This window comes from Mustela erminea, chromosome 5 (genome assembly GCF_009829155.1).
Source record: "Mustela erminea isolate mMusErm1 chromosome 5, mMusErm1.Pri, whole genome shotgun sequence".
Taxonomy (NCBI): domain Eukaryota; kingdom Metazoa; phylum Chordata; class Mammalia; order Carnivora; family Mustelidae; genus Mustela; species Mustela erminea.
In genome coordinates this window covers 120477675-120490310 of record NC_045618.1, presented here as the reverse complement: position 1 = coordinate 120490310, position 12636 = coordinate 120477675, and the positions used below count along the sequence as shown (strand labels likewise).

General features: G+C 47.2%; 1 protein-coding gene across 5 annotated transcripts in view; it reads right to left on the bottom strand.

The window, feature by feature from the left end:
* Window positions 1–9697, bottom strand: part of KCNK10 (potassium two pore domain channel subfamily K member 10) — a 137790-nt gene extending 128093 nt beyond the window's left edge. Inside the window, exons 1-2 of one of the 5 annotated variants that reach the window (XM_032344752.1) lie at window positions 9618–9697; window positions 5851–6003 (exon numbers count right to left, since the gene is read on the bottom strand). In XM_032344752.1, coding sequence (XP_032200643.1) covers window positions 5851–5893 — 43 coding nt within the window. In that variant the 5' untranslated portion in view covers window positions 5894–6003; window positions 9618–9697. Of the gene's footprint in view, window positions 1–2345; window positions 2886–3211; window positions 3419–5850; window positions 6653–9617 lie in introns of those variants that run through there. The other 4 variants (XM_032344753.1, XM_032344751.1, XM_032344756.1 and 1 more) reach the window with 4 other exon arrangements.
* Window positions 9698–12636: the final 2939 nt, after the last annotated feature.

Sequence of the window (12636 nt, the reverse complement as noted above, 5' to 3'; positions counted from 1 at the left end):
ATTATGAGAATAACTCTATGATATAATGTGCATAAAACACCTGGCATGCAATGATTTCTCAATAAATGTCGGTATTTTTATCGGAATCGTTTCATTTTTAGCACCATCAGTTGTGACTGGAGATGCCACTTGTGTATGTCTTCACTGTGTCAGGCTGTAAAATGTTGGATTCATCTGTGTTTACCTCTGTGATATAAGTATATACAATGATGATCATATAGAAATGTATTCTCAAAGCCAAGGCAAGCTTCACAGCCCTCCATCCTGACCAGAGTTCCTTCAAGATCCCAACATGACATTTTAGACGACTGCCCACTTGACACACGTCTCAGATGGCTCAGGACAACCCCCCTTCTACAAGTGCCGGACTGAATTCATGAGTTTTCCCACAAGACTGGTCCTGCCCTAGCTGCCTTCCCAGTCATTACATGTCCACACTCTATTCACATAAAACCTGTTGATTTTCTGTCATCCATAGCTCCCTACCCAATCCACTTCTCCACCTCACAGCTAACACCCTGGTCCATGTCACCATGCTATCTGGTCCCTCACATCCACAAGAGTCACAAAGCATTTGTTTTGAAACTGAGTTCAGATCACATCTCTCCTCAGCTTTCCGTGGCCTAGGATAAAAGCCACCCACAGCCCCCACCTTACCTACAACAACACGAGGGTCTGACCCTATGACTCCACCAGCCACACCTCAAAACACACACTCTCTTGCTCTCTGCTCTAGCCAGGGAAACTGCCTTTCAGTTCCTTAAATACACATGTTCCCTCTGCCTCAGGGCCTTTGCACTTGTTGTTTCCTCTTCCTATCAGTTCACCTCCTCAGCAGCCAATTAATCACTACATCTCTTCCAGGTCTCAGTACAAGTGTCTGACTACTTCCCTGACTACCCACCCTCCCTGATCCTTGTCGGTATCTTCTATCACTTTCTTAACACCCTGATGCTCTCCTTCATGAAACATACATAAACATGTAATTATGCCCCATTCTGTGCATTGATTGATTTAGGTCTGTCTCCTTCACCACAAACTTAAAGAAGGCTTTGTCTATACTATTCTAACTATATCTCCAGGGACAGCATTTGGTAAGTAGTAGGTATTCAATGAATACATTTTACAGGAATAAAAAAAAACTTAAATTAAAATAAAATAAAATAAAAAGCCAAGACACACTTTCCAGAGATCAACGACAACACTGGATTGGGTTTGTGTTGCAGTAAGGTGTGACAGCTTCAGCGTTGAAATAGGCAACACGTCTTCCCTCATTCTGTAATAGCCGTTTATAAGACATTTACTCAACAAATAAGTGTGTTTCCTCTTTTCTGGTCTGGAGAAAAGAATGAATGCACTTGTAAAAAAAAAAAATTAAACGTACCTACTACACACATCAGATAAACAGATTTTAACCCAATACACACAGAGGTGTTGCCCAGCCGGACCCAGCTTCAGAGGAGCTGAAGAATTCTTGTCAAAACTGGGCACTTGGTTTCAACTTGTTCTGCTCCCACACCAATCACTCCGGAGGGGTCTTAACATCTGTATGCTAATTACAGACACGGCGGTCAACGCTAGGCACACACAAATCTGTCTTAGTCGCTCTCTTTTGCGCGGAGGAAACACTGTCCAACATTCATCAGAGCTTGTAAATCACACTACTGTTCAGGCAGCCACACTCCTTGCCCCCTCCCCAGCCCTTGCCAGCCCCACCCTTCTCACAAACCCTTCCGCCCTCCCACTTCTACTCCGATCTGAGCCAAACTAGCTGCCTGGTTTGGTAATAAGATTGAGGGAAGACTTCAAAGGCCCCCTGGGCTCCATTATTCCACATGCCCTCTGAGAAGGGCCACCTCCAGGGACCATTGCCGCAGATCTGAGCCCCACTTGCTGCCAGGAAACCTTTCCCACTGAGGACACCCTGGGCAGGCGGCGCAGCTCCAGATCCAAGGGGAGGCACCCCACCCATCTGCCAGAGAGACAAAGATCACCAGAAACAAAGGACACAGACACACACACACACACACACACTCGCACACAGAAAGTCAAAAGCAAATACCGACACTTGGTGTGATTTCAAGCCAAACAGCCGGCTTGTGTATCTTTAAATAGGTTTTTGAAACAATCCAGGAGGGACAATGATTATGTGGTAATGACAGGCACTATCTGGGTTTGGAACCCACGCTGCCTCCGCCCTCCTCCCACCCGCGCTGCGGTTCCCAGGCGCATTTTCCAGCCTCAGGACACACGCCGCCAGGAGCAAGAGTGCTTCCACTCACGGAAGCGCGCGCGCGCAGGAGATGGAGGCAGGGCGAGGGCCGCCAAAAGTAGGAAATACCAACCTTTAGGATCCCAGTTCACCTGTTTTCTTGGAGTCTCGATTGGAAATTTCATTGCTCCGTTGCCCAGAGGGGAGGAAATGAAAAGAATCAAAATAATAATAAAGTCCTCAAGCTTTACACGCCTCGGTACAGCAGTCCAACAAAACAATTTCCAAGGATGGGGGAGCCTCGGACTGGCTCGTGGAGGAACCCCAGAGAAATATAAGTGGGAAAGACTGGCTAAAAGGAGAGGCTGGAAACGGCTTAGGTGTTGGCAACGGTTGAGGGGAGGCCAGCTGCAGCCCCCTGGGTGGAAGGAAAAGTAAGACTCGCGAGGGGTGGATGGAGAGGGAGGCTCGGGAAGATAAAAGAGCCAAGCTGCTTCCCAAACGCGGTGGCGGCAGGTGCGGGGCTGAGCAGCCGGAGGGCCGGCGCGAGGGAGAAACCCACTGCAGTGTCACTCCAGCCCCCGAAGGCGTGTGCGCACACACTCCCGCACACACACACTCGCCCGGGCGCGCGCTCCGGCGGGCACGTCAGCCTCTCTCGGCCGCGCACAGCGCACACGCCCCACCCCGGCCGCGGCTCCTCGCCCCCGGGCGACGCCCCCCACTCCCCACCCCCCGAAAGCCATTGGACGCGGGAGTGGCGCGGCACCCGGGGAGCGCGCGGTGAGAGGGACCCTCCCCGCAGCGCGCCGCAGACGCCGCGCCACGGCGGGAGAGCGCGCGGCGGGTGGAGGCGCGGGGCCACGGAGGCGCGCGGGGCTCAGGGCGTCCGGCCGGGAACCGCGACCTGCAGTGGACTCGCCGGCGGGGCGGCGGGGGCGGCGCGCGGCGGCGGGCGCGGCGGGGCGGGGAGCCGGCGCCGGGCGCGCCGCTACTTACTGGCTCGGCGGGCCGGCGGGCGGGCAGGCGTGGAGGCGGCAGCGGCGCGCTCGGCGGAGTTGCAGCCGGAGACACGCTTGGCTGCCTGGAAGGCGCTGCAGGAGGCGGAGGAAGAGCCTCGGCGGTCCCGCCGCAGACCTCGGCCTCGGGGATGACCTCTTGTCACAGCTCCCACCCTGGGCCTACACACACACACACACACCCTTCTTTTCTCACTTCATTTTTCCACTCCAGCCCCCTCCCGCGCCCGGTTCTCCCGCCTGCGCCCCGAACCCGCGTCCCCAGCGCACTCGGAGGAGGCCGGTGCCAGCCATGAGCCTTTTGTTCTGGGACCGCTCCGCGTTGGCCGCGCTTTCCCCGCCCGGGGAAGCTCGCTCCCCAGGCGCAGCCCGGTCCCTTCCCCAGCTACCTGCCGCCCGGCTGGGGCCGCTGCTCGGAGGCCCTGGAGGCGGATGGAGAGAGACACGCCACGGGCCCAGAGGAAAGTGGAGTTGCCAAGACCTAGCGGCCCCGGGAGCCCGGGAGCCCTGCAAGGGCAAATGCGAAGGGACCGCACACATGTTCCCGGAAAGAAGCTGAACCTGGCGCCTTTCCCCTACCCCCACGGAGGCCTCGATCTCCAGAAGATCCAGGTGGTGCTGAGATGCTCTTGAAGGGGCCCCTCGAAGTACTGATATGAAAGATGCTTACAAATTACTTCAGCTCCTAGCAACAAAGACTTGCACATAGTAGATGTTCAAGAAATACTTGCTAAATGAAAGCATAAGCTGCATGAAGCAGTGTTGGACAGAAAGTAGTTTAAATTACTGTCCGTTCACTGTCCACTTGACGTATATCTTGAACCCCCTTCCCCATGCCATCACTGTGCCAGGTGCTGGTGGTAGAGCAAGGAACGACATAGATATGGACCTTGCTTTCATGGCTCTTGCTGTCTAGTGCTCAGGAGGTCCGGCTAGATTTCTCTCTGCCCTCACTTATGAAAGAGTAAGTGACTGGCTTATCGCCCAGCCTGCCCGCTGTGGCCCTAAAACCCTAGGCTGGCAGTTGCGCTCTGGGTGCATGCCACTCTAGGGCACCTTGAGGCTTCTGGGAGCCCTGGTACAGCGGCATCTTTCTTATCATCTTCCCCCACCCTCACATCCAGGTTTCTGAGTCCCAGAGCAAGAGCTACAAGAGGTCCACTGTCCTCTGCAAGAAGGGTTGCTAAGTGCTTTGTCACTAACCCTGCAGGCTTCTGGGACCAGAGCACTGAAGTCTCTGCAGACCCCAGTCAGGCACACCTGGTACCAATCTGATGGTGCTGCTCTGGACTCCCTCAGCCCTGCAGACACAGATTCCCAAGACACCTGACTGCCACCCTCTCTGGGACTCCACTTCCACACTTGGTTTCCCTCTACTAGAAGGCTGAGAGGACGGATGAGACATGGAAATGAGACAAACAAGGAATTTCTGCTTCTCCAGCCATGACCTCAGAGACACTCGAGCGCGTCAATTCTGCCCCCCCACCCCAAAGGGAACTGTTTTTAAGCTCCTGAGACAGTCTTCAGAGCCTCACTGTGCCCTCTCCTCAACTGCTCACAGGCAGGAGGGCTCCACCCCATCACTGCAATGCAATGTTTTTACTTGCATCTGAGTCAGAGAGAGGTGCCCCCTAGGAAAGATACCCTCTCTCCCAAAGCCTCTGAGGTCAGGGGAGCAAGACTGGCCCCTCACAGCCTCATACTTCTCGCCACTTATCTTCCCTATGTCACACTGAAGAAGCTCTCACCGGCCTCATTTTACAGATGAGAAGATCAAGGCTCAGAGAGGTAAAGGAACACACCCAAGGTCACAACATAGAGAGTCAAACCCAGCTCATCTGGTCCCTGGGTCCCTGAATCTTGACCCTGAAACTGTCAGATGGGTTCTTTGGGGTCATGATGATCTAAATACTGTATTATCTAGGACTCCACCCCTTCCTCCTTTGCTGAATGAATTGGGCTACCCTGGTGCCCTGAGGCCTCCCTCAGGGAATTAGTTCACTATCAGAGGTAAATTCCCATGGCACAAAATGTAGCCTTTGGGTACATCATTTAGTCAATCAGCAAACATGTATTGAGCAGGTCTTGCGGATGAGATGATTGTAGGTTTTCGTCAGAAGTTACACTGGGCCCATGGAGAACCTTCCCCCCAAAAAGCATCAGCAGGATGGTTTTAGGAAGTCTTGGGATGGACCTACTAGGATGAGGGAGCGGGATCAGGGGTCTGGAATACCTGATGTGCGTTGAGGACTTGCCCTAGTCAAAGCCCTTAGGATCCTCTGCTAAATCACTTGCCCCACCCCCCAGCCCTAACCTCTAGGGCTTTCTCTTTCCTCCACTTCCATTCTCTCTTAGTATGTGGACAACACGAGTAGGGAGGGATCCACCAAAAATTAAGTAAGTCATTTCTGCACCCCCTCCGCTAACGCGCCTGAAATCAAGTCCCAACTCCTAAACTGCGTTTGTGGAATGGACTGCGGGGGATGGGGTTATAAAGGGAGAGCCCCCGCAAACGCCCCAAGAAAAACAACTTGGCACATTAACCCTTTGTGTTACTGCAATCCCACTCCACCATCGTCAGTTCTTCCCCTTCGTTATTACGCACTAGATTCCACTTACCCCAAGAACGAGGAAAGAAGTGGACTGTGTTGAGAAAAAACATCCAAAAAAGATGCCGCGCCAAGCGGTTCTCTCTCCCTCCGTGCAGCCGCAAGTTCCATGGCTATTGCTGCGGGCGGGTTAAGTCTGGCGGATAGAGACCGCCTCGGGTTCCTGCGGCAGGAAAACAAAGCATCGTGGCGCAAAGTCAGCCTGCACTGACGGTGCCCCGCCAGCAGCCCCGGGCCGGCGGCGGCCGCGTCCTGGGCGCATTCGGTGGCAGAGGGCGCCGGTCCTTGCCGGGGAAGCTTTGCAGTGGGGCGCCCCGGGTCTCTGCAGCTCAGAACCTGCACTAGTCGCCGCACCGCTTTAACGATCGCCGTGTGGCCCAGCGCGGGAGGGCTGGGGGAAGCCGGAAAACCCCAGTTACTTCCCCAGAGGAAGTTTTCCGCGAGTTAGTGGGTCCCCTACCCCTTCCCCACGCCGCAGTCCGGGACGAGTGTGAGAGCGGGGGGTGCTGCCTGCCGCGCGAGGAGTCGATCTCTCCGAGTGGCTGGCAAAGAACAGCTCAGCCAGAGAGGGGAACCCGGAGTCCGGCGTGAGGCCGGAGAACGTCCTGGACCCAGAATAGCAGGGAGTGATGAAGCAGCTTGGGGAATCCTGCTTAGTGCTGGTTCGGCAAACAGAGGCGGGAGGATGAGACTCTGCTTCGAATTCAGGAATACCGGAATGAATTCATTAACCTGCTTTGAATTTTTCCCTTTGGTTTCATCATTTCTCCCTGAAGTCCAGAAGAAATCCTCGCCTTCCAAGAGCTTCCCCACCTCCACGACACCTCCAGGCCCTCTCCTCCAAAGAACCGCAGAGAGGGGTCCCTGTCCTTCTGTGAGATATCCCCACACACGCACCCCCTGTGGACCCACTCTGTGATAGAATTGATGAGCTTATGCCTTCAAGTTAACTTGAATTTCTTCTCCCAGAAACGTTTTCCCCAGCGAAGTTCCCACTTTGTTCTCAGCGTTTAATCACTCCTCCCTTTGGCTTCATGTCCCAACCAGCATCTGCAAAACACACCCTTAAATATATGTTGCTCTAATCCCGGGTTCTGCTTTTGGCTTGGAAAAGCCAGAGACACATCAGTAGCTAAAGGGCAGAGGGTGTCATATGTCACACTACTCAATAGCAAACTCTGTGTGCTGAACCCCGAAGATTTATTTTGGTGACTCAAGCCTCTGGTTACCCATGAATGAAGACAACATTTATGACCTCCAAAGAAATTGGACTTAAAGCATCAGGCTGATGAACGTGTTTCATAGGAAGGAACTGCATTCCTCTTCCCTTATAAGTTTCTCTATGTTAAATTTCAGTCCTTAAGAAAATAGTATTTAAGCTCCCATAAGGCACTGCACCCAACATTTTACCAAATATATGCAAAGCTGTAATCCTGCTTCTTATAGGACACGTTTTAGGGTGATTCCCTCTGATTTACCACCAAAACATAATCCCAGGGTTTTTTTTTTTTTCTTTTAAGAGATGGAGCTGAATTTTATTGGCTTTCCCCTCAACTTTTTTATTTTTAAAGCTTTCAAACACAGAGAAAAGTTATAGTTGTTTGGTTAATAACCAGGATGCAAATGTTGCATTTCTTTCTTATTTTTATGTAGTGTATTTTATTCTAGAAAAGTGTCTTCATTTTTTCATGACAGTGACTTTTTCAAGAATCCAAATTCATTTGCTTTCTCATAATGTTTAATGTCATGATGTAGCTAAAGATCAATTGAGCCAAAGAGAAGAAAATGATTTCCTGATCACAGAAGATCATTAAAAGAACTCAACACTTTATATAAATTCAGTGTCCATGACAATATCCACAGGATAGAAGGCAATTGTATCCCTGCTCACTCAAGTTTCTCCCCAGACTTAGTCCTAGCCTTAGTCAAATAACTTATTTTTGTTTCTTATCCCCCAAAAGGCCATCCTTTTGGGGTTGAATGAGCACTTTCCCATTTGCACACCAATTGGACAAGTGCATATGGTTATTTTATTAAATTTCAAAATAAGAATTCACCCAGGCTACACACCATTATACCTGAGCTCAGATTTTCATATCATTGTGGAAGGTTTTAACTTGAACCAAAATTTTAAGACTTGTAGAAGTCATGCATGGTTTCAATAACCTATTTATTTATGGGTGAGTCTTATTCCTGAAGTCTCTCTGCTTGCAAAGAATTGAAATTCCTTTAGAGGGACCTACTGTCTCGGCATATTGACAGGTGCTTCTCTCAAGCAGCCAATGAAAGTCCTGGGAAAACCTGGCCAATAGAAAAGCTTTTGCTCACCATGGGGTGGGACAGAGTCTCAGCATCCAATGGGAATGTTTGAAATATATTCATTTAATTTTTGCTGCTTTAAAGCAAATATTTGTCTGGTCGAAAATGACTATAACAAATGTAGTGGTAGAACTTTCCTCTCTACCATTAAGCCATCTAAATGTTTGCTGAATCATAGAATGATATTTGGAAGATGTCATCTCAAGGTACTTCCTGGTTCGGTTTTCCACCTCTGCAAAGGGTTCCAGTTTATATGACCATTCAAGAATACTGAGTGCAAGAGACTCTAGGAAACAAGCTGAGGTTTGCTGGAGGGAAGTGGGGAGGAGGGGGGATTGGGTGATGGGCATTAAAGAGGGCACATGATGTGATGAGCCCTGGGTGTGATATACAACTGAGGAATCACTAAATTTACCCCTGGAATTAACAATACAGTATATGTTAACTAAATCGAATTTAAATAAATAATTTTTTAAAATACTAAATACAAAAAAAAGTAAACACATCTAGTGAAAGAGATTATAAATCCTGTATTGATGGGCTTTTTCGAAATTTAAGAAACTTTGCTAAGCTCAGTTTTTTTTTTTTTTTTTACACTTCTGGTCTAAATCTTTTCCTTCCTTAAATTTTTCAATACTTACATACGGCGATGAGGGGCAGCAATACCATGACCTATTAAGGATTAAATTGTCCAACATCTTCTTCTTTGTTTCAGGTAACTTTTTCTACACTTTTGTCAATAGGTACAAGAATTTGGCCTATCCATACTTTTCTTAAAAGCATCTCTTTCGAGACGCCTGGGTGGCTCAGTTGGTTAAGCAGCTGCCTTCGGCTCAGGTCATGATCCCAGCGTCCTGGGATCGAGTCCCACATCAGGCTCCTTGCTCCGCAGGGAGCCTGCTTCTCCCTCTCCCTCTGACTCTGCCTTCCACTCTGTCTGCCTGTGCTCGCTCTCGCTCTCTCTCTGACAAATAAATAAACAAAATCTTTAAAAAAAAAAAAAAAGCATCTCTTTCAGGGGAGCCTGGGTGGCTCAGTGGGTTGGGCCTTTGCCTTCTTCGGCTCAGATCATGATCCCAGGGTCCTGGGATAGAGCGGCATCCGGCTCTCTGCTCAGTGGGGACCCTGCCCCCCCCCCCCCCCCCGCCTGTCTCTCTGCCTACTTGTGATCTCTGTCAAATAAATAAATAAAAATCTTTAAAAAAAAAAAAAAAGGCATCTCTTTCGGGCACCTGGGTGGTTCAATCAGTTAAGCATCTGCCTTTGGCTCAGGTCATGATCCCAAGGCCCTGGGGTTGAGTCCCACATCAGGCTTCTTGCTCAGCGGGGAGCCTGCTTCTCCCTTTGCCTGCTGCTCCCCTGCTTGTGCTTTCTCTCTCTGCCTCTGACAAATAAATAAATAAAATCTTTTTTTAAAATAAAGATAAGCAATAAGTACAGAGTATTTGACCAACTTACACATATTTTAGCCAGCCATCCTCTTCAGAAGGAAGTGCAACCAAGCAGGTGAATTGTGCCAAGCTTCACTCAGTTTCTTCATCTGCAAAATGGGGTACTAAATATCTGGCTACTTGTACCTCCAGGGTTGCCTAAGGAAACAATGGTGCTTTGTGAAAGTGCTTTGTAAACTGTGCCTATGGAGACAATAGTGCTTTGTGAAAGTGCTTTGTAAACTGTGCAGATTTAAGAGATCATTCTTATTACTTAATCCTGATGGATTAGGATTTCTTTCTTACTCTGCCAGGCACATAGCAAGCACTTTTTAAGAATACCCCCATTTATTTCTCATAACAATCCTGTAAGATGGGTATTATTATCATCATGATTTCATCTAAAACAATCCCTAACATATATTAGGCTCCTAAATATTTATTAAGGGAGAAATTGGAGCTTGGAGAGGCTGATGGATTGTCTAAATAAACATGGCTAGTTAGGGATGAAAGTAGAAATCAAACCAGGCCCCCACTCATCTCTAGATTAAAATACCATTCCTTACCCAGAGCTAATTGCATAAAGTTATCTTGATCTATGGAGTAGTCAGTTTCATGGAAAACTGCAACCTAAACCATCTGTACCCTTTTCCTGTTACATTGGCATCTCCCCACCTTCTGGGGTTCCTTATATTCTTCCTCCTGGCAAAGTGAATATGAATCTTAGACCATAAGGCATTATCAAACAAATAAAAGAAGTATTAAGGAAGAGGTGAGCAGGAAAAGCAGTGCAAAAGCCTGCTTATGGTCCCAAAAGTCACACCAAATCAAACCAAATGTGCCACCATCTTAAAGTAGGTAGTCAGAGAAGCAGTCTTGGTGGAATTACTTTGACTTTTCCAGGTCTTACTCACTTCTGCACAACCGCATTATGTTGTTAGGCCTGCTCTGCTCTTCCAGTGGTCGATTAATAATGCTGATTATAGAAAGAGGATCTCCTTCCAGTTTATGTAATACTTCTATATTTAGATTCTGATACTGTGTTTTAAAAATAGTTATACAATGTTACTGATACATATTGAAATATGGATGCACTCAGACTTGCAAAATAATTACTGAAATGCACCACTCTTCATCAGGAATCAAAGTTAAGCTGACGACTATGATTTCTAGGAGTCTTATTATGTTTTATATTTATATTTATATTCCATATCTTATGGAAGATAATTCTTTTTCATTTCTTTTCAAACATGGGGCACTATTTTTTTAAATATTTTATTTATTTATTTGACAGAGAGAGATCAAAAGTAGGCAGAAAGGCAGGCAGAGAGAGAGGAGGAAGCAGGCTCCCTGCCAAGCAGAGAGCCCCATGCGGGGCTTCATCCGGGGTTCGACATGGGGCACTGTTTTTCAAGAAGTTTCCAAAGAGCCATATCCTTGGGTTCCAAAAGTTGTAAGTGACCATAACCTTCAATTAGAAAGAACCCAACATTTTTAGAAAACCACCATCAATTATTACCCCATCATCCACTGCACCCTACTAAAATTTTGGCTCATAAGAACCCACCAAATTAAATCTGCCCTCAGCAACATCTTGGAAGGGTCAAATACTATATTTACTAGGGTATAAACAAGGTCACTGCAAGTTTAGATGGCCACTGCTGTTCTATATGATAATATTAACAATGTTCCTCCTAGCCTATATGGCAATTAGAGAATGGCACTCCCTCCAGTGGAAAAAGCACCATGGCCCTGGCTTGATTTGTAGACAGTGTCTTTGTTCAAACCAGAAGACACTCTTTGGGGATGGAGGGTAGGGTATCAGGAAACACAGCAGCATGTCCAACACTTGGAATGGACTTTAGTTCTCATTCATCCCCTCAGCTTGGCGCAAGGCAGAAACTTCGTAACTATATGCTCTGGCCCCTTATATAAGATATACAAATGGATACATTCAGCAAGAGTACATGATGGGTTCCAATTATTCAAGGTCAGATTTCTGAAAAACCAATATTTAGTACTTTATACCATACACGAATTCAAAATGGCTTTAAAAGAATTTATTTATTTATTTTGAGAGAGAGAGCACACGAGCATGTGAGTGACTGAGAACAAGCAGGGAGAGAAGCGGAGTGTGGAGCCCGACTCTGGGCTTGATCTCACAATCTGAGATCATAACCTGAGCCAAAATCAAGAGTTGGATGCTTAACTGACTGAGCCACCCAGGTGCCCCCAAATTAATTTTAAAAGAATCTATCATTATTATTTATTATCTTATTATTATGTTTGTCATTTCTGGACATGTTTAGGTTCTCTTGTTTTTATTATTTTTCTCAGTTAGTAGAAGATCAAATTATCATAACTCTGTAACATCCTAGCCAAGTTCTTTCATGAATTCCAAAACATTAAGCTCGAACTTAATATGGTATGATGCCTCCACTGATTCTGAGCCATGCATGATGGAAACAAATTTAATTCTAAAATATTAATATCAAATATAATTTAATTCTAAAGTATCACTTTCTACCTCTGACCAGCTGGATAATTTGTTATTGTATTAGAAAAACTACTGAGAGAATCTGAAACTTACAGAGATGTTTTGCTTTCTTCTACTTTATCCCTAGGAGAAAGCGTCACCTCCTATATTCTGTCTTTGATGCTGAGACTTTTACTGGTAAGGCAGGCACACTGGATATAAAGCATTTTTTTCTGGCAAGTATAATTTTAAAAGCTGACATCAGAGAGCTCATTTATTAAATGTTGTATTCAAAAAGGATAACTGGGGTTTAGAGTACTTATCCATTTTTCTGCCCTCTCTCCATGCAAAGCTAAAGATCCTTAAAATGTTTATATTGGCAGTGACCCCTAGTCCATCAAACAGGGATGTAGTTGCTTTAGAAATTCTGAGCTTTAAAATAAAAATTTTTTTTAAAGAACGAAAGAAAAAAAGAAAGAAAGAAACTCTGAGCTTACTCAGTGAGAAAACTAAATCATAAAAGGTAATCATTAGTAGAAGCAACTTCAGAGATCAGGTAGTGAGGGCATTC